The sequence below is a fragment of the Dipteris shenzhenensis genome, chromosome 22 (assembly GCF_047967505.1).
Source record: "Dipteris shenzhenensis isolate YYH24624 ecotype China chromosome 22, Dip_SZ_1.0, whole genome shotgun sequence".
NCBI lineage: Eukaryota > Viridiplantae > Streptophyta > Polypodiopsida > Gleicheniales > Dipteridaceae > Dipteris > Dipteris shenzhenensis.
The window spans coordinates 52,227,992-52,254,638 of NC_141617.1; the positions used below are offsets into that span (position 1 = coordinate 52,227,992).

The window sequence follows — 26,647 nt, forward strand, 5'->3', positions numbered from 1 at the left end:
CCCAAGTATGTATTTTTAGTAATATATTGCAATTGGTTGCTATAGAATATGTGCTACAATAAATCTTTAAAACAATATATAATGGAACCAATATTCATGCATACTTTGGAACTAATTGGAAGAAAATGGGACTCACTTTGACTCTTTGGAAAAATGTCTATTATGAATGCACTTCTTGTGCGGAAAGAGAGCTGAAAAAGGACCAACCAAGGGTGCAAAATGGCATAGAAACTATTGCGAGAATGTATCATAGTAGAAATCACCCCTCATATAACATGCTTCAAGATGTAACATCATCTTTTTCTAAACCTTGGAAAGCATAAACCCACCTATTCTCCTAATATTTAGCAATGTGGAGTAGCAAGTCCACAAATCACATGCAGCTTGTTGGCTATATGGAGTAGGCTAAATGCCACGTCCATGCACAATTCGTAATAATAAGGTGAGTAATATGACTCTTTGGAGTGCCTTTGGGACATGGAATGTGGATGCTTTATTTGGGCTTGAGTGGACCAAATATAAATGGCATGAAACTTTCTAGTTCACCTTACAAAGATTTTGGTCCAAAGTACAAAGTTTTGCCAAAAGAATTCTTTGGAATGGAGTATGATTTGGTGGTTGCATTTGTGTGCATCTCTTTTTTAAAAACAATTGGCCCAATGTGAAGCCGATTATTTGAGACTCTTTAGGCATAACCCCATATGACTCTTTGGAATGCCTTTGGGACATGGAATGTGGATGCTTTATTTGGGCTCGAGTGGACCACATATAAATGGCATGAAACTTTCCGGTTCACCTTACAAAGATTTTGGTCCAAAGTACAAAGTTTTGCCAAAAGAATTCTTTGAAAAGGAGTATGATTTAGTGGTTGCATTTGTGTGCATCTCTTTTGTAAAAACAATTGGCCCAATGTGAAGCCAACTATTTGAGACTCTTTAGGCATAACCCCACATCCTCTTTAGATTTGCATAATTCAAACATGGAGTATCATCTTGAATGGTAGCATGTAGCACGATGGAGACCAACGTCATCAACAATTTGGAGTGGCGTATATATCCCCATAATGGGGCAAGAAATTTACAATGGCACAAAGTTGTGGCATGGAGCATGATGATGCACAATTCGGAGCCCAATGAAGTATTGTGCTTCCTACTGTCACCATCTTTCTCTCTTTTAAGATGGTTACAAGTATTATATGGAACTTCAATCATACAAGGGAACGAATTGGGACCTTGTTTCCCCATATTTCCATTGTTTCAAACCATAAACCCACCTATACCCTAAATATGCATCCTTTACATGAAACTTGAAACTTGGTTGCGACATTGCACATGCTAGAACATATACGTGCTAGCTCCAAATACATTTATTGAATCAAAGACACTTAGGGCTTTTAATGGCTTATAATTATATGTTTGCACATAGCAAGACGATCACAATGGTCATAAAAAAGTTTGGTACAAGGGAAAACCAAATCTGAGCCTTTCACTCTCACTCACCAATGATTCCTAGAGCTACATATTTCTTTGTTTCATTGAGCAATCAACTCAAGCCCCCATTTACGCTCTAAATATATACCCTTTACGTAAAACACGGACCAAGAGTGCCTCAAATGGAATAAAACTTGGTGATGGTAGGGAGCACCATGGGACCCATCTCTATGCAATTTTCAAAGGGAAGAGGCCAAAGGTGGAACCCAATTTTTGCTAACCTTTTTTCTTTGGAATGCCTTAGATCAAGAGGGCCAACAAGGACTTTGCATGGCACACAATTTAGTGGTTTCTTGAAGCATGATGTGGCCCCATATTCATACAACTTCTGGTCTAAGGTGGACACAAACATGCTTTCATTCACCATCCTTCGCTTCCTTTGAGATGGGGATATGCTCCACCTATGTAACCTTTAGGTGAAATATGAGACAAAAGGTCCATGAAGGGTTTGAAATTGGGTATTTATGTGTAGTTTAATGGGACCTATCTTAAGTCATCCAAAACAAAAATATTTTAAATTTTCAAAAGTAAGGACATGTCTCCCAACTCACACATCTACTCAACTTCATTGAACACATGTTTCTACTAGATTTTCCCCCTACAATTAGGTAGATTACCCATTAAACACATGAGACCCTTTTTGAGTCCAAAAGTCCCGCAGTGTTATGCATAAGATTCAATTGTTTTCTCACTAACTCTCAATCACACTCCTAGAGTCATCTCATCTCGATAATGAAAAAATATTGCAAATTGTGTCGCAATATATTCTGCTCTTTATAACAAGTCTATGGAAATGCCCTCGTGGTTTGTAATCAGTGCAACACATTTGGAGTTTAAAAGCTATAGATTAACTCCATTGAAGTGCATTTTGATAGTGTCCCATTTGAACTTGGACATGCTTGCACGTTTTCAAATCAAGGACTACTGGCCCAACCATATAGAGATTCAAGTTTCTAGTTTGACAAATATAAGCTCTTAGTCCATTGTTCTTCCTCACTATGCATGAAATTGTGTCTTGTCTAGGTCCCTTACCTATTGTTTCTGAAAGCCATTTCAATTTCGTCACATTGAACATACCTTCGGTATCCTAAAATCTTATTTTAGGTTTGTTACCTACAACTCTATTTTTCTCTTCTTAAATATTCCTTTAATGAACTTTCTATGACAACTTCAAAGACATGTACCTGTTGTGCAGCAGTTAAGAATATATGAGCATTGAAGATAACATTCCTTCCTAAAAGCATTGTCCCATCACATTAGCTAAATCCATGCATGCTCTTGAGATGATATAAACGAATCATATGGATAGCACCAAGCTGGCAACTTCCGGCAAATAATTGCATGCATATACAACTTGAACAACTACTTCGATTATTCATGCCACCCAATCCATCATCATACGACCTGCATGTTCGTCTTCAAGCTCTCTAAAATCCTAATGCCCAGCCCTCCACACTGGAGGCTGGACAGTCGAAAACAGTTTGCACTAGTAAATCCGTGAAATTCTTGACAATACCTGTAAATCTACAATTCCCTGATGCAATCAGAACCTTCGAACCTCATAAGCCAAGCAAATATGTCCTTTCAGCTCGCCCCCCTTGTAAATATCCCTGTGATATACTGTCGTCACAGAAAGCAGAGGCATAACTGCAGATCCTCACCCTCTGCGCTTCTTAGAGAGCATTCTTCCCAAGCAAGTTTGTGTCAGTTGTGCAGCATTGTGTCTTCAGTTTTTAAAATTAAATCCTCCCCATATCCCTTTTTTGTAAAGACCACAAGTGGCAGCAACATTTAATCTATCTTATTATGAGGGCTTAGTCAAGACTTTGTCGTGCCCTTGGATTTTGCAACAACTAGAGAAACGATTGCCACTTCATGCAATGAGACTACAAGTGAAGTGAGTGTCTTGTGGCCTAAAGCCTTGTGATTCAAATCATACCCATACCTTTTTCTGAAGGCTTCTTTAAGATCGACAAGTGGGAACCCCTGCTTGCTGCTCTGCAAGATGTCCTGCAAAATTCCCTTCAAGTCTTCTAAAACGGCTTTGTCTTGTTTGGCACAAGACATCCTGTCCTCGTATTTTGCAAGAACTACTGCAGAACCATCATTAAAAGTAAATATTTGTGCAACCCCTGTCACATCTATCAGGTCACTGAAATGACAGAACCCATAGTCCTGAGGATCAAGTGCAATGTTAAATTCCTCCTGAAATCTCTCAAGAAGAGACTCGCGATCAATGCTCCTTATAGGAAAAATCACTTTCTTCATCCAACTTTTGAACCGATTAAATGCAGGAACTCTCTCTGAGGGTACAATCGACTCTGAAACAGGAGGCACAGAAACTAGAGCTGAATCAGCAGCAAGCTCTGCAGAATCAGTGACTGCAGAGGCATCTGAATGCCTACCATGGTCCACGGCTTCTTTCCTTCCCATGATTGCAAGAGTGCCTTCGCGCTTCTCTAATAAAATATTTGCATTCATCTCAGAGTGTACGGCAGCTACAGGATGCATCTTGCTTCCCCCGTCACCTGCCAGACATTCTTTGTGCTTCTCCAATGCAATACTTGCATCCAAATCAGAGTCTGCAACAATTACAGACAGCACTTTGCTTCCCCTGTCACCTGCAAGAGTGACGGCATGCTTCTCTAATACAGTATGTGCATTTAAATCAGGGTCTGCAGCAGTTACAGAATGCATCCCACTTCCTGTGTCCTCGACCTCTGAAATCTGCGCCTCCACAGGATTTGAGTGTTTGGGATAAATTTGCCTCAATTCCTTGCATTCATTGACCCTCCTTGCAAGTTGAAATAGCTGGTTCGGCTGAAGATGAGCTACTTCAGTAAGACTGCTTTCTTTCAATAGTTTGATGAGATCCTCGCTGCAAACGACAACCAACACAAAAGACTTTTAGAAGCATCCAAATACAGTACGTCTCTGTCTTTGTGCAGAGGGTGGTAATCAGGTATTAACCTCCGACTTCTGAGGCTTTTCTCTAACAAAACAAATGAAGAGACTTCAATCACATAAGACATAGAAAACTAGGGCACTCTAGCATTGGACTCTCTCTCTCTCTCTCTCAATCTCTCTCTCTCTCTCTCTCTCACACACACACACACACACACAAACATTCATTAGATACAATTCGTAGGTCACAGATAAATATTCATTGTATTTCCATGTAGCATTTAAAGCGTCTCCCCATGAGACTAACAACATCATTTCATTTCTCGCTGAACCCCATGGCACCCTTATCTTACTCAGTTTTTGCCATGTACTGTTTTTTATTTATTAGCACTACTAACTATTGAATTTACAAGTTTTAAAATGCTGCATGCCTCTACAGACAATAGAAGTTCGCTTCAACGGCACAGACATGTGCATGGAAAAAGTAAAGCAGGCACCATTTCCAGAGTCTTCAAGAGATATGAAACGGAAAGATAGAATGGAAAAAAGCCCAGGAAAGAAGTGATAAATATCGTAGATCACATCTATTTTAAAAAACCAGACTTGAAAAATGACATATAGAAGTCAAATCAAGAACAAGCAGTTGGTTTCCATTACAAATGCAAGTAAACATTTGCAAACTGCAAACGTCTCAAAACAGGGGCTCTCAAAGAATGTGCCCCCAAAAAGCATGCACTCCACATACATGTGTAAATGAAATCCAAATAGCATATTATTACTAATATCAAATAACAAATTTACAATATACAAATTTGAAATATGCTGATGTGAAACCTAAGCAGAAAAATGTGGAAGTCTAAAAATACAGATCCTTTTATGCCATGGGGGAAGATGAGCACAGAAATGTAAAGACAGCCCCTTCTGCAGCAGCTCTACAACAGCTCCTTCTGTGGCAGCACCTCCTACAGCAGCCCTCTTGCAAGCTATTTATCAGCACAGTCCTGCAGGAAAACACTCTCGATGCAATCCTACCCTCTCCCAATAGCTATACTCAAACTTCAAGGCAAATCTGTAGCATTTTTCATTGTTTCCTGCATAGCTTTTCAATTTGCATCAGCGAACTAGAACCACACAGTCATGTTAAATCAGAATTCCTTTTCAAAGCATTGGCTAAGTGTTAATGATGTGTAGAAGCAATGGTACTTGTGCACGCACCTTCCCTAGGAGAGAGGGGAGGAAGAGAAGGGGAGGGGGGGGGATTGCGCCTTGGCCCCTTAATCATGTGTTCATCTTTTCTCAAGTAATTCAATTTCTGATCTCAATGCTATCAAGTAAAGAAATACTCCGCAATATTATGCAAAGCAATCTCTCCCCTTTGCCTTCAAAAGGGCACTGAGAGGTTTCATTCATGTCAAAGCTTAGGATGGCGATCCTCAAATTCTGTGCTCCCTTACGGAGACACTCTCATTGAGTCAACCAGCCATCGTGGCTAGTCATGGTCGCCATCTCCCTCTCAGTCTCAATGAGGTGAGTAACCTCCTAACTAGTATAGCCCAGCAGATTCATGTTCATGAAGGCAACCATGTTGATTCCCATGAACCAAGGCCTCCATCCCAAGGAAGATGCCATGCGTAAGTCACCCTCTGGCTCTCCTTCAATAGGAATAAAACAACATCGTAGCCTGTTTGCTTTGAGGCATAAGAGAAGGAAAAGACCAGCTGAGCCAAAGATCAAGCTTGGAGACAAGCTGTTCAAGTTCAACAAATACAAAGGCAAAGATTAGCCCGTAGTTCTATTGGCATGGATACGAGATCTTGACTACTTTGATGGAGATAGATACGAAGAAAAAGCCAACATCAGATTTGCAACCTTACATCTGCAAGACCATGCTGGGCTCCTATGACTAGCACGTGACAGCAACCTCACACTTGGAGAAGGTTTAAGAAGCAATTGCAGGATCATTTCTTGCCAAAAGAGTTCAAAAGAGACATGAAGGTGCAATGGGATGTCCTTCCATAACGATAAGATGAAAAATTCTGAGTATGTTACTCGCTTTTGGGATACTATCGTCAAAGTTCAAGCTTTCAGTAAAAAGGACTTGGTGGAGCAACGAAAAGTTTTACATGGGCTTGAGATACACCATTCAAAGCAAAGTCAACATCATCAGCCCCATAACTTTGGATGACACTAATGACATTGCACTAAAGATTGAGAAGAAGCTACTCTTCTCTGGCAAGCGTGATCCAAAGAAGAGGAGCTTCCAAAAATAATTCAAGAGGAATCAAGGAGCATCCAATAGACCACCTCAAAACATGCCTATCAAGAGGAGTCTTCAAATACCTTGTCTCATCAACAAAATTAAAGGTATTGCTTTGAGGGTCGATGCTTCAAATGTGGAGAGTGTGGCCACAATTTATACGAGTGCCCCCAAAAGAAAGCTGCCAAAACCAACAACAAGGAGATTTTAAAGAGGGCGCCCCAGAACATGCAGACACTCCCACAAAAAGACAAGGATCTATCAACCCATCGTTTGCCCTCTTCACATGAGTTAGCACAAAGTTTGGGCATAGCAACTGAAGCCAAACGTGAAGCAGAAGAGGCGCTTGGTGCTTTCAAGTGCCATGAATAAAAGATGTATCCTATCATTGGCAAAATGAGTGTTCACATTAAGGGGTATCTTGATCACTTGCCTCGCAATGATTGCCTCGATTCAAGGTGATGATGTTATACTCTGAATGGTATAAGTAAGACAATCCTCGAATTGATTATGCAAAGAATATCCTGACCATTCAACATAGAGATGGAGATGTAAGCATTTCACTTGCATAGAAAATACTATTTCTATGATAAGCCATTCACAATCTTCACAGTTTTCTTATGATGCTCAAAAGGAAGTTCCAAAAGAGATTTCTTCAAATCCACTTAGTCAATAAGTATTTTCAAAAAATTCTCACGAGAGTTGCCTAGTCAACTACCACCAAAAAAGCCCGAAGACAAAATGATTGACTTAGTTCCCAAATGTTATCCACCTAATAGGCCTCCATACCAAGCTAGTCAAACCCAACAAGATGAGATCTTCAAACAAATTCAAGGACTTTTGGTCGCGGACCTAGTAGTTCCCCTTTTTTCTCTCCAACCTTGCTAGTCCTTAAGAAAGATGGATCTTTCAGGATGTGTGTAGACTATAGAGCCTTGAAGAAATAGACGGTCAAAATCGTTTCCTTGTTCCTAGAATGGATGGCATCTTTGGTCGTCTAGGAGAATCTACGATTTTTAGTCGCATAGACCTTAAGAGTGGCTATCATCATATTCGAGTAACACCTAAAGATATTCATTAGACTGCATTTCAAACAACTTTCAGACTTATGAGTATCTAGTAATGCCTTTTGGCCTTACTAATGCCCCAACCACCTTTAATAGAATGATGGAATGATTATTTAGAAACTATTAAGAATTCACATGACTTTTCTTCAATGACATTCTTATCTTCAATAAGAATGAGGAGGAACATAGAGAGGTTTGAAAATTGTGCTCAAAGACTTATCAGAAATTTCCTTATTAATGACAAGAAGAGTGAATTCTTCCTAGTAGAAATCCAATACTTAGGCCATATTATCTCCAAAGATGGTATCCGAATGGATCCATCCAAGATACAAGCAATTGTCAAATGGCTCTAAAGACTCCTCATGAGGTAAGATCATTTCGTGGTCTATGTTTATGTAATAGGAGATTCATTTGGCATTTTGCACAGCTAGCTACTGCCCTACAAGATCTCACCAAGAAGGTTAAGTTTAGATGGACTTTTAAAAGGAGAGCAGCTGTTCAAATGCTAGAACGTGCATTAACCGTAGCATCCAATCTCGTCATTCCTAACTTACAAAGACACTTCTTGGTAGCAGCCGACCCAGTGATAGTGTTGAAGCTTCTCGAACTCAAGATGCTCGTATGAGAGTAGAAGGCTGAAAGATACTTAACTTCATTGTGACATCTATGAGAAAAAACTCTAGTAAAAAATACATGCCTTAAAGATTTGGAAACATGATTTGTGTGGAAGAGACTTCCTTGTTAAGATTGATCATCAAAACCTACAAATCGAGAGAGAGAGAGAGAGAGAGAGGGGCAGCTAGATGCACTTTCTCGCAGGCCAAAGATTCAGCATATCTCAGTCATATGTCATGATGAGTCGACAGCTATTAATGATATGTAAGCAAAAGGATGGACACATTTGATGATCGGAGGCACTCACCATGCTACTACATCAATGATGGATACTTGTATATGCAAGAGAAACTATGTATTACAAAGGAACTCCAACCAAAGGTTTTAGAGGAAAACCACAATCCACCCTATGCTGGTCATAGAGGCACTGTGGCTACATTTACAACCATGGAAAGACTCTTCTATTATGTACCTTTGTAAGACTAAAATATATTCAATCGTACAAATTTAGATTTTTTGTTGTTCTAAAGTCCAAAATTCTACAAAGAAATAAAGAGGTAACAATTTTTTTTTTTTTAAACATCAAGAAGACATACTTAGCAAGCAAAGCAACACTTATCTTGTCATCAACCCCAGCATAAGCAGCTATACTGGGTTTCTAAATACTCTTCTATTGGCCAAACATGAAGAAAGACACTAACTTATATTTAAACATGTCGAAAGGCAAAGTATGATAGAGGAAAACCCAAAGGACTATACAATCTTTGCCTATTCTAGAAAGACCATGGGAGCATATCACCATGGACTTCATTAGTAAACAAGCTCATTTTATCCCATGTCGGAAATAACTAAAGGCTCTTGAAGCTGCATACCTATTTGTTAGGCACATCTTCAGACATCATGGAATACCCAAATCTATAGTTTCCGATAGAGCTACTAAATTCACTAGTGATTTCTAGCAAACCGTGGAACCATTCTCAGTTTATCTTGAGCGTTTCATCCTCAAAGTAATGGCCAAAGTGAAATTACTAATAGCACCTTAGTGGGTCTGATCAAAATCTATGTACGTAACCAGCAAACCATGTGGAAAAACGATCTCCTCATAGTTGAGTTAGCTTACAATATCCCATACACTCTTCCGAGGGAAAAACTCCTTTTCAAATCATCTATGGTTGATCCCTACCAACTCCATTAATGCAAACCAATGATAAGATCTTTGTCACTGATCGATTTGTAGAGGATTATGACTCCGCTTATGCCACAATCCGCAAAGCCATCCAAAAGGCTTAGGAAAAACCAGGGCAGCTGCAAAGACAGAGGGCCTTTGAGATCAAGGAAGGCCAATGGGATATACAGAAGTTTGAAAAAGCTAGGCCGAAAACCAAGGTGGGACAAAAGAAGATCTATTTAAAACTCTTTTTCAGGTATTACGTTTCTTTTAGAGTATTGGAGTTATTGATCAAGTTTCACATTGGAAGATACAGAGCGCCTTCCATGTCAATTTGAACAGAGGTAGATTGCTGCAAAAGTCTTGGTTATGCATCGGTAGATGTGTAGTGTCATTTTGGAGATAGGTACCTGAAAATTTTGCTTCAAATCAGCCTTTGGATTTGGTGTCTTGGATGGTAGTAGCAAGCTCACACAAATTTTTGTGTATAATATCACACGTGTGTTCCTAGTTCTAGACACTGTACTTTGACTGAATTTTATTGCTGCAGCATTGGAGTAGCAAGAGGGAAAAAAAACTCAACATGTGGGGCTCCCTAGTATTAGACATTGTATAGTGTACTTTGACTCATTCTCTTTGTTGGACTGGGAAAGACAATGTATCACAGACTGGATCATGTGGCCAACATAGGGTTTGTTGCATGTGATCATGTATGCCCAAAGCTTTTTGAAAGCGATATGGTTCTCCAAGCTAGATCCAACAGACGTGGAAGATAATGAGATACTTTAGGTCCTAGAACAAATAATCTTCCACGACTTCATCACAAAAGGATCAAGAAAAGTTACAAAAAAGTATCTCTTGAAGTTCAAAGGGCCTCCATCAACAAATGCTAAATGGATGGAAAGAGCAATGTTCAAGAGTTTCCTAACATCCTCCATGCTTATGAGGAAGCACTTCAATTGGGGTAAATAGAATAAAAGACTGATTAGAGTGTCGCTTCGCTTTACAAAACACACCTTGCTTGGTAATTTATTTATTGCATATCTTTATCTTTTGAAATTTCAAGATGCTTGCCAAAAGAATGCATATCTTTTCCTACCGTTTAGTTAGGTATGAGTCAGCTAGGGTCTAGCATTTGAGGGTGGAACCCAATTGAAGGGTTTAGAAGGACCCCCATTGAAAGGGTTACGGGCATTAATGTCCCACAAGTTGAGACATATCTCTGTTGGAGAATGAAAAGACCACCCCTCCCCTAACTGCCCAAACATGGAACCAATCAAATGCATAGAATGCACACCAAACAAGCCACTATTAAAGAGAATGTTGCAATAGCCTTGGGCCTGGGCCTATGAACATGAAAGAGTCACAATATGAACATGAAAGAGTCACAACGATACAACATGATGACAAACAAATAGGCCTAATAGGTTATGTGAGAAGGCCAACCAAACTCAAACTAACCCTAGACTAGTCCTTTTGAATAGAGCCAACTACCCAGAACCTAAGAGTGGAAACAAAAGTAAAATCAGACTACTATTGATCACCCAAAGTGAATTTATGAGTCGGGTAAATAAAAAGTGGTTGAAATAACCCTAGTTCACAATTTCAGCATGCCACCTGAAATGGCATGTGTTAGATTTGGGTGCATCTCATAGTGAGTGAGGACTTCTATGTAGGTGTGCCCGTCCTATTCAAGATAGTGTTTAGGCCTATTTAGAGTTTATGCCCTATGCTATGTTAGAAACATCGTGTAAGGGAGGAGAGAGAGAGATAGGCTAGGGAGTGAAGAAGTGATGCTCAAATGAGGACATAAAGAAGGCTTTCATTCATTCATCAAGCATGACATGACAAGTGAAGTACAAGCCTTATATAGGCTACACACTCACGCTTGCACCAAGTGCATATGGGATAAGTCCCATAGTGACGTGGTACTCACACATGACCTAGTACTAGATCTCCTAGTATTACACACCAACACATCACATTAACACACTCTTTGGCTATGATATCTCAAACACCCCGCTTCAGAACAAAGAGTGTGAGACCCAACACGCAAAGAATAGACCGATCCCCCCTCCACCGCAGTACTGCAAAGAGCAAGTCCAACTATCCAACACCTCCTGTGCAATAGAGACTTCTCAGTCAGCTTGCAACCATCGGCAAGGGCAAACCATCACTCATCATCCCCCCCTTACTCTGAACTGGGTGGTCAATACCATCAAACCAAAGTAAAAGACAATACATTCATTTTTTTGGGACAACCTAGGGTAGAGTACCTTTTATTGACTCCAAAGACATTCATTTTAGAGGGACAATTCAAGGCTCACAACCTTTATTGACTCAACACAAACACACATAGAGCTAAACATCATCTACCACGTCAGAGAGGAATAGAAAATGCAACATCGCAGATGAAGTTTCTTGCTCACGTCCAGTAGATATAGCATAAATATTCTTGAGCTTATTGTTGGCTCTATGACAAGAAATGGAAGCAGGCTAACTGCCCTAACTGGACTAAGTGTCAGTGAAGATGACGGTAGGAGCAGTCTGACATGCACAAAGATCTGCAAGTAGCGTCCGAAGCCAAACACACTCCACTTTAGCTATAAAAGCTACTTGGTACTCAGCTTCACAGCTAGAAGTAGCAACTGTACTCTGCTTCTTGCTGAACCAAGAAACACATGAAGTACCAAGCATAAAACAGTTGCCACTATGTGACATACGAGTGTCAGAACAACCAGCCCAATCACTATCAGTGAATCCATGAAGTATCAGCCCCATAAAGAAGGCCTAAATGCTGAGTGCCTTTAAGATATCTAAAAACATGCTTCACGGCATGCCAATGGTTCATAGATAGACTGTGCATATATTTGCTCAACTGTGAGACAGCATACTGTAGATCAGGTCTCGTATGGCATAGGTAAATCAAACAACCAACTGTCTACTGATAGAGAGTGACATCACATGTACCGCTACCATCCTCAGCAGAGAAGTGAAAACCTGTCTCTAATGATGTGTATACTGGCTTGCAATCCTCAAACTGAAAACGCTGCAAAATCTGTCCAATGTACTTGGATTATTGTGACATCAAAATGCCCCCCTCACTCCTAGCAAATTGGATGCCCAAATAGTAGTGCACTAGACCAAGATCAGACATAGCAAATGTCTGCCACAAATCAAGTTTAAAATCTGCAATTCGCTGAGCATGTGTCCCAGTCACAAGCATGTCATCCACATAAAGGACTAAACTCACCAAATCTGTCCCACGCTTGCAGATGTAAAGGGTAGCCTCTATAGGGCTATTCTGAAAGCCAAGTGTGAGCAAATGAGTATGACTTCTCGAATACCAAGCCCGAGGTGCCTGCTTCAATCCATAGAGGGCCTTTTTCAAGCGGCATACCTTGCTTTCAGAACCTTCAACCTCAAAGCCAGGAGGTTGGAAAACATAGACCACTTCCTACAAATGCCCATGAAGGAAAGCTGTCTTAACATCAAGCTGATGTATCTGCCAATGAAAGTGGGCAGCAAAGGCAATAACAATGCAAATAATAGTGATCCTGGAAGTGGAAGCAAAAGTCTCCTCAAAGTCAATGCCATGCTGCTAAGCATAGCCCTTAGCAACCAAACGGGCTTTGTAACAATCCACTAAATCATCAACTTTCCGTTTGATTTTGTAAACCCACTTAGTTCCAATGGCATTCTTGCCATGAGGCAAATCACACAACTCCCAAGTGTTATTCTGATGGATAGAATCCAATTTAGCTTGCCTGGCCTTCATCCAACAATCATTCTGAAAGGCATCTTGATGACATATTCAGCTTGCCTGGCCTTCATCCAACAATCATTCTGAAAGGCATCTTGATGACATAAGGGCTCTTCATTGCATGCTATAGAAACCAAAGCATAAGCAACAAAAGTAGCATGCTCTTTCCGGACAACTTCTCTCGTACGAGCTGGCATAGGAGTATCTTGTTTGCTGTCTTTTAATGTGTCAAGAGCCAACGGGGTACCTTTTTGTGCTCCTGAATTTCTGCTCTTTCTTGGTCAAGAGCCCTGTGCAAATGATCCTAATCAATGAGAGGCATATCAGGCTGAATTTATGGCTGCACATGTGGCTGCAAATGACCAACAGATGGAGGAGGTACAACCTCAGATGGAACATCATCCCGAGCATCGGATGGAAACAAAGGCATCAACCTGTCAAATATGTCAAGGGCATCAATAACGAGCTGTTTTTGACAGTCCAACAAAGGCATAGTGGAAGATTCATCAAACACAACATCCCGACTGACAAAACACTTGCCCGTGCGGCGCTGATATAGCTTATAGCCCTTGCTCTCTAAACTATACCCAAGAAAAATGCACTTGACAGCTTCATCATCCAACAAAGTGTGTTTCTGTGAAGCATGTGTGGGAAATGCGAGGCTTACGACCCGTCCAACCCTCATAAGGTGTGATAGTCTGCAATGCCTTTGTAGGACATCTATTCAAGATGTAATTTGCACACATGACCGCATCCAACCACAACTTATTAGGCAAATGTTTGCCTTTCAACATGCATCTGGCCATTTCCATCCAATGTGCCAGTCAAAACCATGGTAAAGGCATGTGTAGCATCATACACTGCACACCTCACATCATCAAAAAGAACCTGAAAGCCACATGTAGCAATGGCTGAAATAGAAATAAGGTTCTTACGAATGCCTGGAACATAAAGCACATGCTCTAGAGTAACAATACCACCAGAGACAGAAGTAAGAGCAACTTGCCCAATACCTTTCACGGTATATGATGCATTATTGGCACATGTGACACTGCCCCCTTGAGATGTAAGCTCCAATGAGCTGAATAACTTCCTGCAGGAAGTGATGTGCTTGCTAGCACCACTATCAAAGAACCAGGCATCACCAACATCTGAAACTGCCATACAAGCATCATGAACATCAGGATTGTACTGACACGTAACCAAGAAATCCCAATGCTGGTCTTGTGCAAAATTAGCGGACTCATGACGATCTTCTACACTAGAAGAACCAAATACTGCAAGACCAGACTTTCTTTTTCTTTTCAGATGCTATGCACTTCCTGCATTTTTGTTATCCCCTAAAGAAGAGGCACCATGTGAATGATGAGCATGGGAATGAGAGCATTTTCCAGCTGAAACCTTGCCTTTAGCTTTGTGTTTGTAATGGGCAGCAAATGCTTGATCACTAGCCATAGAAGCATTGCGATTCACACGACTTTGCTCCTCCAGAAGAAGAAGAGCAACCAGCTGGTCAAATGAGAAATGATTGGCATCACCCCCTTCAACCAACCTCAATGTAGTAGCAAAGCCTTGACATGTATCAGGCAACCCATCAAGGGTCCTTCACATTAGTGAGATAGGCATCCATGGTACCACCCTCATCAAGCTTCAAATCTTTCAATTGCTTGCGAAGATAGGCAACCCTCGCCCATTCCGCACCTGATACAAAGATGCACGTAGATCCCATGCTTGCTTAGCTATCTTGCAAGACCGGATATGAGGGACAACGACCATCCCACTGAATTTTCTCCTGTGAAGGAGGCAAAGCACTTGAAGCAAGAGGTGCAGGTGTCCTAGCAATAGCATTAGAACCATCACCTGAAGAAGCATAGGCTATAGGTGTAGAGCACCAGAAGCAACAATGCGTGTAGTCCTGGCCTCAGACCTGAAACAATATGCCATAGATTCTTGGCAACCCAAACATGTCCCATTATGTATGACCACATGGGATAATTGGTGCCATCAAGCTTGTCATCAGTCCCAATCATCCCAAACAAATCATCTTTGCCACCAGACATGGTGCTGAAATACAAGACAAATGCATCAACTCGCAAAGCAAATGAGAGAAAGGCAGCCTCTCAGAATCAAGTAACAAAAATCTGCCCAAGCTTCAAAGGTTATGCCTGTAAGAGACTCTGTTGTCCCAAGGTGTAGCTGTTGCAAGAAAAATCCCCAAAGGCAACACGAGGCCTTCCAAGGCAACACGAGGCCTTTCCAAAATGCAAATGAAGCAAAAATTGGAAAGAGCCAATGCAACAACGGCTTAACCAATGATGTAGCCCGAAAGGACAGCAGTGTAAGGCTCTGAATGCGGGCAAAAGAGGGCTGGAAATGAGAATTACAGCAAAAGAAAGGGCTCCCACAAGGAGGAGAGCACTTAGAAATGGAGAGAAAGAGATCCAATGGAGTAGAACTCGCAGCCCGAGGCAAAAGGATGCCAAAAGAAGAAGAATGGGCTTAGAGAATAGAGTCCAGATCACTTCAACACGCTCCAAAGGGCTTCAACAACCGGCATGCAACTCAAGGCAGCAAGAAAACTGCTCCAAAGAGCTTCAACAACCGGCACGCAGATCGAGGCAGATTCCAAACACTGGCACGCTTCACGAAACTGCTCCAAAATGCAAGAAATGGCTGTCACGAACCTTGGGAAGACCCGTACAGCAGTAAATACTGACACAGCAGCTCCGTACAGCAGCTATGGGCTTGTACGGTAGCCGTACTGCATTAAATGCAGCCTTGACAGGTCCGTACAGCTGCAAGACAGCAATAAATGCATGTGAAAAACGTTCGTACAGTCCATACGGATGGTCGTACATGCCGTACTGCTTTACGGATTCACTTATGAGGCAGTTGCAGCTTCGAAATGCTCCAAAATAGGTCTTCCTTTGTAGCAGGCACTCCAAAATGCAAGCTTCCCGCGATAGAATTGCTTGGAGAAGCCTCAGATGCTCATAGGTGTGTAGAAGACCAGCAAACAAACAAGAAACAGGCTGCCAAACAGCTCCCAATGGCACTAGAAGGGCTCCAGGTGACTGGAATTGGCTAGAGGGTGGATCCCTAACCTGCTCTAATACCACTGTTGGCTATGACAAGCAATGGAAGCTCACAAATGGAAGCAAGAAGGAGAAAAACGAGATGTTGTAATAGATTACTGCAAAACTGAAGTGTGGAGGCTCAAGGGAGAGCCAACATAACAAAACCCTAGGGCTAACTGTCCTAACTGGACTAAGTGTCCTAACTGACCTAAATGGTACATAAACTAACTGTACCAATAGTCCTGACTGACTATAACTAGGCCTACAAGGCACATACGAAGGTATAAGGACATCTATGGATAGCCCATGAGATGGTCTACACTTATCCAGGTTCTCCTTGGCTGAAATAGTGAGGTCAAGTTGATGAAGTAATTTGTTGATCAACCTCACACCAATAAGCACTAGTGCTTTGTCATGCTGCTCATCCCAAGATGAAAGTGATGATGATGAGCCTTCACCACGAGGACGAGGCTCCATGGTGTCAAACTGAGGTAGCAAAGGCAACAAGCTGAAATAGATAACCAGCCAATAAAGGAGCTTGTCTAGGGCTCTAAAATGAATCAACAGCTTCAGAAATGCTTGAATAAATGTGTCCAGCAGCTAGTGGATGCCCCCGGGGTTCCAAAATGCAAACCCTAATGGAAAAGCAGCAAGAATACTCCTGGAAATGAAGAACTGAGCGAACCCAAGTCAAATACCAGAAAGTAGATACCCTGAAGTGCAAGAATGAACCAATAGAAAAGCACTTGTGCACATGAGGACTGCTCTAGGTGCTGTAGCAGGTCCGAAATCCTCAAGAAGATAGCTGGAGGAGCACCAAAGCCAATAATATATCTCGAAATGTGTGAAGCACTTCAGCAAACCAGCTCCAAACTATGCCAAGATGCTGTAGTAGAAGTGTAGGTGGACCAAAATGCACTAGCAGGACAGCACGACACCACGCCGAAAATTGGCTATTCTAGAAGAGTTAGAGGCTAGGAGCAGCCCCGAAAACAGCTCTGTTGAAGACGGTTCTGCAGCAGCAACCCTAGAACAACTCGAGAACACAAGCAACAGCTCTAAGATAGCTCGAAAAAATCTGCAACCAATGTGGGTAGGTGGTCGATTTCTGCTGTAGTGGCCTGCAAACTCTAAAAACGGGAATGGAACAGCTCAGAATCAGCTCGTGTGCAAGGCGTCTCTAGGAAAACGTGCCAGCCAGCCAAAAAACTCCACACATACAGGCGCTTGTCGCTGCTAGGTACCAACCAGCAAGAAAAAGCACGACCAACAGACAAGGAAAAAATGCACAGACTCCAGCTCCAAGAGATCCCAGGTGATGGCGGCTGGTTGAGGAGACGGTAGACAAGCAAAAAGGAGCACAAGAAGCTGCAAAAGAGAGGCGAAATGAGGACAGCAATAAAGGCGGGCTTGGAAGGTAGTAGGCAGGCTGGAAAAGGAGGTAGAAGGCAGCTGTGCAGAAACCCTAATCGGGTAGGAGCAACTGAAAGGAGGAGGCAGCTATGGACGCATTAGGGTTAGGGAGATTATGAAGTGGCAAGGCAACTATGGCAAGGTTAACCTCGCTCTGATACCATGTTAGAAACATGGTGTGAGGGAGAGAGAGAGAGAGAGATAGGCTAGGAAGTGAAGAAGTGATACTCATATGAAGACATAATGAAGGCTTTCATTCGTTCATCAAGCATGGCTTGACAAGTGAAGTCCAAGCCGCCTTATATAGGCTACACACTCACACACTTGCACCAAGTGCATATGGGATACATCCCATAGTGACACGTGGCACTCACACATGACTCACACACATGCGCTAGTACTAGATCTCCTAGTCCTACACACCAACACCACATCAACACTCTTTAGCTATGATATCTCCAACATGCTGACCTAGCACGTTGTGTGCATCTCATAGTAAGTGAGGGATTCTAAGTAGGTGTGCCCGACCTATTCAAGATAGGTGTTTATGCCCTATGCTGACCTGGCATGTGTTTAGTTGTGTGCATCTTATAGTGAGTGAGGGCTTCTATGTAGGTGTGCCCCCCCTATTCAAGATAAGTGTTAATGCCTATTTATGGGCTGTTTGGCAGGGCCCAATGGCCCAGTTTGTAGGGCAAGAGGGCCAGCCCATTTTGGGGCTTGACCCTGGTCAGGTCGACCAACCAGCTGGTCAGGTCAACCAACCCAGCCTAGGTCGGTTGGCTGACCCACATGGCAGCCCTTGGGTCGGCCACTACCCGGCCTATAAATGGCCATGCCTTCCCTCATTGTAGGGCATCTTTTGGAGCTTGTTCTATTCCTCTGTTTAGCATTTTCCCTCGCTGTATATACAGTTATCATCGCCTCTGTGTGTGTGTGTGCGCGCGCACGCGTGCTGTATGCTTCTGCATTCACAACTCTCACATGGTATCAGATTTCAGGCAGCTCGGGCTAGGGACCAGCCAGGGACCAAGAAAGGGCAGCCACCAGAGGCATGTGTGCTGAAGGCATTGCGACGTACTTCTGAGGACATTCCATTCGGAGGCACTCTTCCTAGCAAGCGCCAACGTTCACGGGCTGTTTTGGCAAGGTTTTTTGAACCTGATTTGAGGTAGTTGGAGCTGCTGCTCTCTGCCTGCACGATCTAGTTCAAGGCGACCTGCCTTTGAGGTGATTTGGTGGCTGTTTGGAGCAGCATAGCCACGCAGGATCCAGAAGAGGATTGGAAGTAGAGGTCGCTGTTTGCTTGGCCTTCTGGCATAGATCTGTACACATCCCGAGCAGCTGGCTAGTGCAAGAGGCAGCTGGGTGGTCTTCACACGGCATGGACAACGAAAAGGGTAAGCAGTGGGGTATTGTTTCGGCCCATACCTTACCCACACTTATTGATTGCATCGTGCATGGGTGAAACCATCGCCTGCGTCTTGACCAAGATCATGTAGATCCAATGGGGTCTGTTTCTTTTGTCAAGATCAGGAATAGTTCCAAGCATACCAATTTTATATGGCTCCCCCGTGCAAGAGTAAGGAGGACAAGTTGAATGGAGCTAATTATGCTCATTAGAGGCTTCAACTCAAGGTTTGGTTCATACACAAGGGGCTCTAGGAGCAGGTTTAGGGACACGATAAGAAAACTAAGCGCCCTACGAACCAAATGGACCAAGGATTAGGAGGATGGGTTTCTTGAGGAGAATGCAAACTCAGAGGATCGTGACTCAAAGGCACACTCAACATTGGTGTGCACCATCACACCGGAAGTTTCTCCGTTAGTGCAAACCCTCGACAGTGCCTATGAGGTCTGGTCCAAACTGGAAGATCTTTATGCGAGGGACTTAGCGATGAGGGATGTTACTCGTCTCGACTTCCCCAATGGCAGTACGATGTAGCCCTTCCTCATGAAGGCTAAGGTCCTCTACGACCAACTTTTGTCTATGGGAGTTGCTTTGACATCCCTTTGGTGAGCAGCATTGATTCTCACCAAGCTTCCCCCAGCATATGATATGGTCTCCCAACATTATGTGCCAGGTCACGTCAAACCAATTGGATTTTGATGACCTATGCTCCCTAGTGCTTAAGGAGTCAATTTCATTGTCCCAAGGCAAACGAGGCCCTTACATCTCAGCACAAGTTTGAGAAGGACAGGAGTAGATTCTACAAGTGTGGCAAAAGAGGGCATTTGGTGAGGGACTTAAAGTCCAAGACTAAGTCTCAAGATCAAGACTTGTCATCAGACTCTAACCAGGCAAGTGGTTCCAAGACAGCAGTAGTTATGACTGTCAAGGACCACAAGATAGTACCAACTCTCTGAGAGTAATAGGTCTCCCCCCATGGGTCACGATCAGAGAGGGCATGTGGGTGGGAGAGATGGTTGCTTCTGGCTCTAATCAGTTGAAAGTTTGGCAGGCAAGGCAACAGTGTGGAGCTATGAACAAGATGCGTTCGAGGTTCATTGCTTCGGGTTGCATTGACTATGGACCGAGGAGTTCGAGTTCACCGACAGGATACATGACGTGGTGTGCTCCACAGTTCATATCCATTGGCGACTTAGTGCGAATGGCTTGGGAAATCACAGTTGAGGACGACTCTTTCAAGGATCCAGGTGGCAGTTCTTCAAGGATCCAGGCTATCCGGAGCTCTCTCCTCGAACACTCCTATAGTGCTGAAGGGCCCATGTTGGAGTCTTCATCAGCATGCTTCTTTAGATCATTTACTCACTTTGAGCTGCAAAGAGGCTTTTAAAGTTGTGTGCATCTCATAGTGAATGAGGGCGATAGATTTGACTGAATGTGTATGCCTATTTGTGGCCTGTTTGCCAGGCCACAATGGCCCAGTTTGTAGGGCAGGAGGGCCAGCCCATTTTGGGGCTTGACCTTGGTCAGGTTAACCAACCAGGAGGTCGGGTCAATCGACACAGCCTGGGTCGGTTGACTGACCCATGTGGCAGCCCTTGGGTCGGCTCACTAGTAGGCCTATAAATTGCCTCCCTTATTGTAGGGCATCTTTTGGAGCTTGTTCTATTCCTCTGTTTAGAGTTTTTTCTTGCTGTATATACAATTATCATTGCCTCTCTCTTGATGATGTATTTTCCTTTCGGATGATTTTGTGTCCCATAGGCCATGTATGGCCTTCCGTGGACCTTTAATAAAATTTCTTTCTTTCTTTCTTTCTCTCTCAAGAAACGCCAATTTCTAGCCCGGAATGAGGAGGAGCTGAGAAGCTTGCTTTTCAACTGTGACTCCAAGGAATTCTGGAGAAAAACTGCCCATCCCAAGCTGTGGGGAGTCGAGTAAGGTCGATGAAAGCAACTGCCCTCTTTGGAAGATGAAGATTTGGAGCCACCTGCTGGTTCGGGTAGTTTGGGAGATTATGAGACAAGAGTTGAGCAAAGGCCACAAGATATAAAAAATGTGGCTCGGATAGTGGTGACACCATTGGAATCAAATGCAATCAAAGGGTGGGTACTATGAGATGCAGAGGCCCTGGCCATAGTTACTGGCACATCTGTAGAATCGGTCCTTCCTCAGAGAGAGAGTACGATGGAATTCAGCACAAAGCCTTTATTGCACAGGGACCAAGAGCAAGGGCACAAGGAAGGGCAAGCCCGAAAACGGCAAGCCCAATGGCAACATAAACAAGGATGACAAACCTGATGAGGAGGACTCTTCATCCAATGGAAGCAAGAAAAAGGAAAAATGCTTCCACTGTGATCAGCCAAGACATTTTGTGAAGGACTGCATAAAGAAGACAGCTGACCAAAAGAGGAGTCCAATCAAGAGTCAAAGGAATCAAAGCCAACAGACAATGTGGTAACTAAAGAGCTTTTCTAGGTGATAACTCCAAGTGTTGCTGAGAATAGGTATGCAGACCTTGCTGCACCTGTGTGTATGTCTGACATTGAGAGATGATCTAATGAGTCAAAGGGACCATAGACCTTTGTGAAGGTAAATGATAGCAATGTTTGCTTCAGTTGTTTTGGGAACAAAGCTGACATCACTTGCATAAGGGAGGTGTCTTTGAGCGGACCTCAAGGATTAGAATCAAATTTACTGAAGATGGCACGTCAGAGTTACACACGGATCTTGTGGGTGCCTCAAAGCAAGCAGACAAACAGGTTGATTCATCCGTATGTATATTCATTGCGGGCACATTCATTCAATAGCATGCTATGGGCAAAAATCTTTGCTCTGTGTTTCCACAACCTCTTGTAGTGAGATGTAGCCAGCAATTGATGTTCATGGCTATCGAAAATGATTCTATTGGTTCATAATGCTTACAGGATGAAAGCCTCTTGGTAGGCAGAGAGGGAAGTCTTGTCACTTCTTCAAAGCGTGATTGCACGTTCACTAGAAGGAGAACATGATGAGCCTACTGAAACCTTCATGGTGGAGATAGGGACATCTACATGTCAAAAGAGTATTACTTAGTTGAGCACTCATCTTAAGGATATGGGTGTTGATGTTGCCAAAGTGAAGATGGGTTGAAACACACCTTGGGAGTGTGGTGCTTATACCTAGATGAATCCAGAAACATTCCCAAACTCATCCTCTAAAAACACAACATAGTGCAATTTCAATCTCACAACAGTCACTCATAAGATTGAAAACCATAAACTCCATCATGCATAGCAGGGACTAGCTACTATGACATCCCCACTGACGTCATCAGCGCCCAACAGTGGGTGTAGACCATAGTATAAAAGCATGCTCTCACACATACAAATCCACACACCCACACGTACTAGAGCATCCATTTATACAAAGTCTTTGTACTGAGTTTCTGTCGGCACTCCGGAGGTGAAGGGCAAACTCAGCCATGACAAAGGCTAGCACTAAAGGAGAAGGCTAATCAAAAAGTAGTCCAAATCTCTTCATTCAAGCTACAACTGCTTGTGAAGTCTAAACGATTTCATTTTAGTCTCTCCCAAACGAGCATCTAAATTTAAATCTAGCTGATAGGGCAACACACCATTTAAGATAGAAAGAATTATCGCAATACCAGCAGGTCGCAACTTGGACGAAAACTTCACAAGGTGAAATTTGCATGTCCGCTAATACAACAAAAGCATATACCTAGATGAATCCAGGAACATTCCCAAACTCATCCTCTAAAAACACAACATAGTGCAGTTTCAATCTCACGATAGTCACTCATAAGGTTGAAACACACCTTGGGAGTGTGGTGCTTGGCAGTACCTAGGCTGTCCTTAGATTCTAAGAGGGCAACTGAATAATTTTTGTGCCAAGATTGCTTGAGAATGCTGGTGGGTTCGTGATCGGCTGGTGGGTTCGTGATCGAGAATGGTGCCATTGACCTTTGGGGCTACCGAGATCATACATGTGTACCAGCATGGTTTGCTTGCGGACCTGAAGGTGCAGGAACATGAGCTGCAGGTTCAAAGACCTATGATCAAAGAGGTCTCCAACTTGTTACTGAGTGCTTCTCAATGGGAACATATGGAGCATCTATATCAGCGTGTGGGAGTTGGACCATGGAGGGTCGGTGAGAGGGGTTGTAGGGATTATCAGCGTCACCTCCCCACCTGTGAGCCCAGACGTGTACCAGCAGGGTTTAAGAGAGGCCATGTGGGCTGAATAAAGGGCTGCCATAGGGGAAAATATGTGTTAATGTGCATGGCAGCATGGACACTCAAGGATGCTGTCAAAAGACTGCAACAGATGTAGTAGAAGCCTGGAGCAGAGAAGACCATGCAAGGACAGTCAACATGGGCTGTCAAGATCCTGTCATAGGCCTGCAGAGAAACCTACAGATCTGTGCAGATTATAGGAGCAGTCTGGAGCAGAGAAGACCATGCAAGGACAGTCAACATGGGCTGTCAAGATCCTGTCATAGGCCTGCAGAGAAACCTACAGATCTGTGCAGATTATAGGAGCAGTCTGGAGCAGAGAAACAGGCAGGAAACCAGCAGCAGACAGGCCAGACTGCAAGGCTGCCACGTGGCATCAAGTCAAAGGAGATCAGGCCACCTATGTCTGCAGATTTGGGTTGGCACCTACAATAGATCCTCACAGCAGTAAGGAGGACAGGAATCAAGGGAGACTTATTCCTCACCATTGGCTACAGACGGAAGTAGCAAGGAGGTCAGGCGCCTCACCATTTACTGTCCACCGGGACAGCAAGGAGGTTTGTTTATTGCAGGGCATCAGCAGTACGCAGCCCACTGAAGCTCTAGGAGAGAAAACAGTTTTGACAATGTTTTTGAAGGTGCCAGCTACCCCCTCCGCTACATACCTCCCCGCTACCCCCTCCGCTAAACCCCCCCTACCTCGCTACCCCCTGCTACCCCTCTCGCTAACTCCCCCGCTACCTCGCTACCCCCCGCTACCTCACTACCCCCCCCCCGCTACCCCTCTCGCTACCACCCCTCTCTACCCCCTGCTACCCCCTCCGCTAACCCCCCCGCTACACCCCCGGTTTTTTTTCCCAAAAAAAAAAAAAAAAGCAGACCTCCTGCAGTCCCTCTTTGCCTCCATAATGAAGGGAACAGGGGGATGAGGACAAGAGACTAGGCAGGAGACCCCTCAATCCAAATCTGCATACGCGTGGAGATGGGAAAGGGGAACAGTGACAAGGCGAAAACACAAAAGCAACTCAATCTAGAGGACTTCAACAAACGCAGCAACCGGAGCGGTTTGACAGTGGACAGCACCACGGCCCAGAAGAAAGGGGCCCACCCAAAGCCCATGCCACTTACCATGGTTACCACCACTATTTCACCACCATCATCCGCCTCATCATCTACGCCACCTCTCTCCTCCCCTCTCCTGCATCATCATCACAGGTCTCCTCTCCAATAGCCTCACCACTGGCCCCACCAACCACGGCTCCACAGTACTTTCCCCTCGTATCACCTCTACCTCTCAGTTAGCCACCCTTCATCACCTCCTCCGGCCTCGCTACTCCTACATATCACTCCCCCGCCTAGATCATGCTGTCCCCACCCTCAGTACAACCTCAGCAGCCCACCTTCATTCCAACCCCTCTCAAGATCCAGTTCCCACCTGGACCAAGACATCTTAGGCCCTCGCCAAATGCTTGGGACTCCCTATTGGCTGAGATACACAGCATCCGGGCCCTTCAGGCAGAGCTGACACATTACACCCAGAAGCAGGCTCGATACACCCAGAAGGCCCGCATTATACACGAGCAGGGCACCCTTATCCAGGGACTCAAGACACGACATCACACAGCTTCAAGAGGAGCTCGGGACCCTCAGAGCAGCGCCTGGAGGGACCCCAGTCACAGAGATGAGGCACAGATAGCCACGATACAGTGGGCTATAGTAGAGATGACTAGATGGGTGGACGTGGCGAAACAGGAGCCCGCAAAGGCAACCGTTTCAGCCGCCATACAGGAGCAGCAGCAGAGGGCTTCGAAGGCCCTCAACATCCGGATACGAGGGATCACGCGAGACAGCACCAGCACCACTACGACGCCCATGGAGGAGGCGATCACCTTTGTGACCACCACCATGGGGGTCCCCGACCATGGCATAGAGGGAGCGTGGCGTGTTGGGAGAGATCCCAACCGAGAGCAGCCCCTAGTCATTCGCTTTAGAGATTCACATGCTCGACTAGCAACACTCAGACGCCGAGCCTCTCTACGAGAGCATCCCACCCTGTCCATGGACGAGGATTTGACACCACTACAAATTGAGGAACGACAAGTGATCCCCTACCTTCACTTCATGTATCACCGACTTCACCGTAGCACCACTCCCTCCAGGAGCTGATCACACATACCTATTCTTCACTATCGCCACCCCACGCTTAGCCACACCACACACACCACATAGGAAGCATGACACCTATCACGGCATAAACTTTGATCACAGCCTCTCACCGGCCTACTCTGGACGCCTAAACAAACTCCTAACCTACATCGATCACATATCGCTCATAGAGGATCGTGCTGCCTTGTTTAGTCGCACACTCCACGAGGCTGCCCTCCAACACCACACGGTCCACTAGACCACCACCTCTAGCACACGTATGCACACCATCTATATGATGTCACACCAACCCACTCCAGACCTCATACACACACCTCGTCCCACCACTTGCACGTAGTTCACCAAAGGGGGAGTCAAGGACGCAACATTGAAATTGCACAATGGCCGAGCTAAGGATCACGAGGGCCTATGCACCAAGTTTATCGCATATGGGATCGACACGTTAGCCCCGATCCTAGCAAAGCTATTCAATGACGCTGTTCGCCTTGGCTTCCCCCGCACTTGGACACTCAACACCATCACCCCCATCCACAAGGTAGGGGATCCCATGGATCCAAGTAACTACAGGACTATCATGATTGGACATGTGATGTCCAAGATCTATGCAGCTGTATTGGATGCATCGGTCAACCTGTTCACATAGATGAGAGGGCTCAGAGCAAAGGGTCAGGCCGGTTTCAAGCGAGACCATGGGACTATGGATCACATACTCACACTCAGAAGTGTCATTGAGGAGGCCACATCACGGAAGGAGAGGGTATACTATTGCTTTGTGGATTTCCGCAAAGCCTTTGACACAGTACCTCGAGCTCGTCTTATCACACGCCTACAGACACTAGGATTTCATCAGGAGATCATCTGGGCAGTCATGGCACTGTATGAGAGAGTCTCAGGCCGAGTTCGTACAGACACAGGTTGGACAGATGAGATCCTAAGTACCATAGGGGTCAAACAGGGTTGTCCCTTATCACCGACCCTGTTTGGCCTCTACATCGATGAGCTTGAGACTTTCGTGGGGAGTCGGGACATTCGGAGGGACCGGTTCCTCACTTGCCAGGATCATCATCAGGATTCTTCTTTATGC

General features: G+C 44.2%; 1 protein-coding gene across 1 annotated transcript in view; it reads right to left on the minus strand.

Moving 5' to 3' along the window:
- Positions 1-2,746: 2,746 nt before the first annotated feature.
- LOC147888271 (uncharacterized) overlaps positions 2,747-26,647 on the minus strand; it is a 45,593-nt gene continuing 21,692 nt past the window's right edge. Inside the window, exon 3 of the mRNA XM_087393786.1 lies at positions 2,747-4,368. Within this exon, the coding sequence (XP_087249912.1) occupies positions 3,309-4,368 (1,060 nt within the window). The 3' untranslated portion in view covers positions 2,747-3,308. The remainder of the gene's footprint in view (positions 4,369-26,647) is intronic.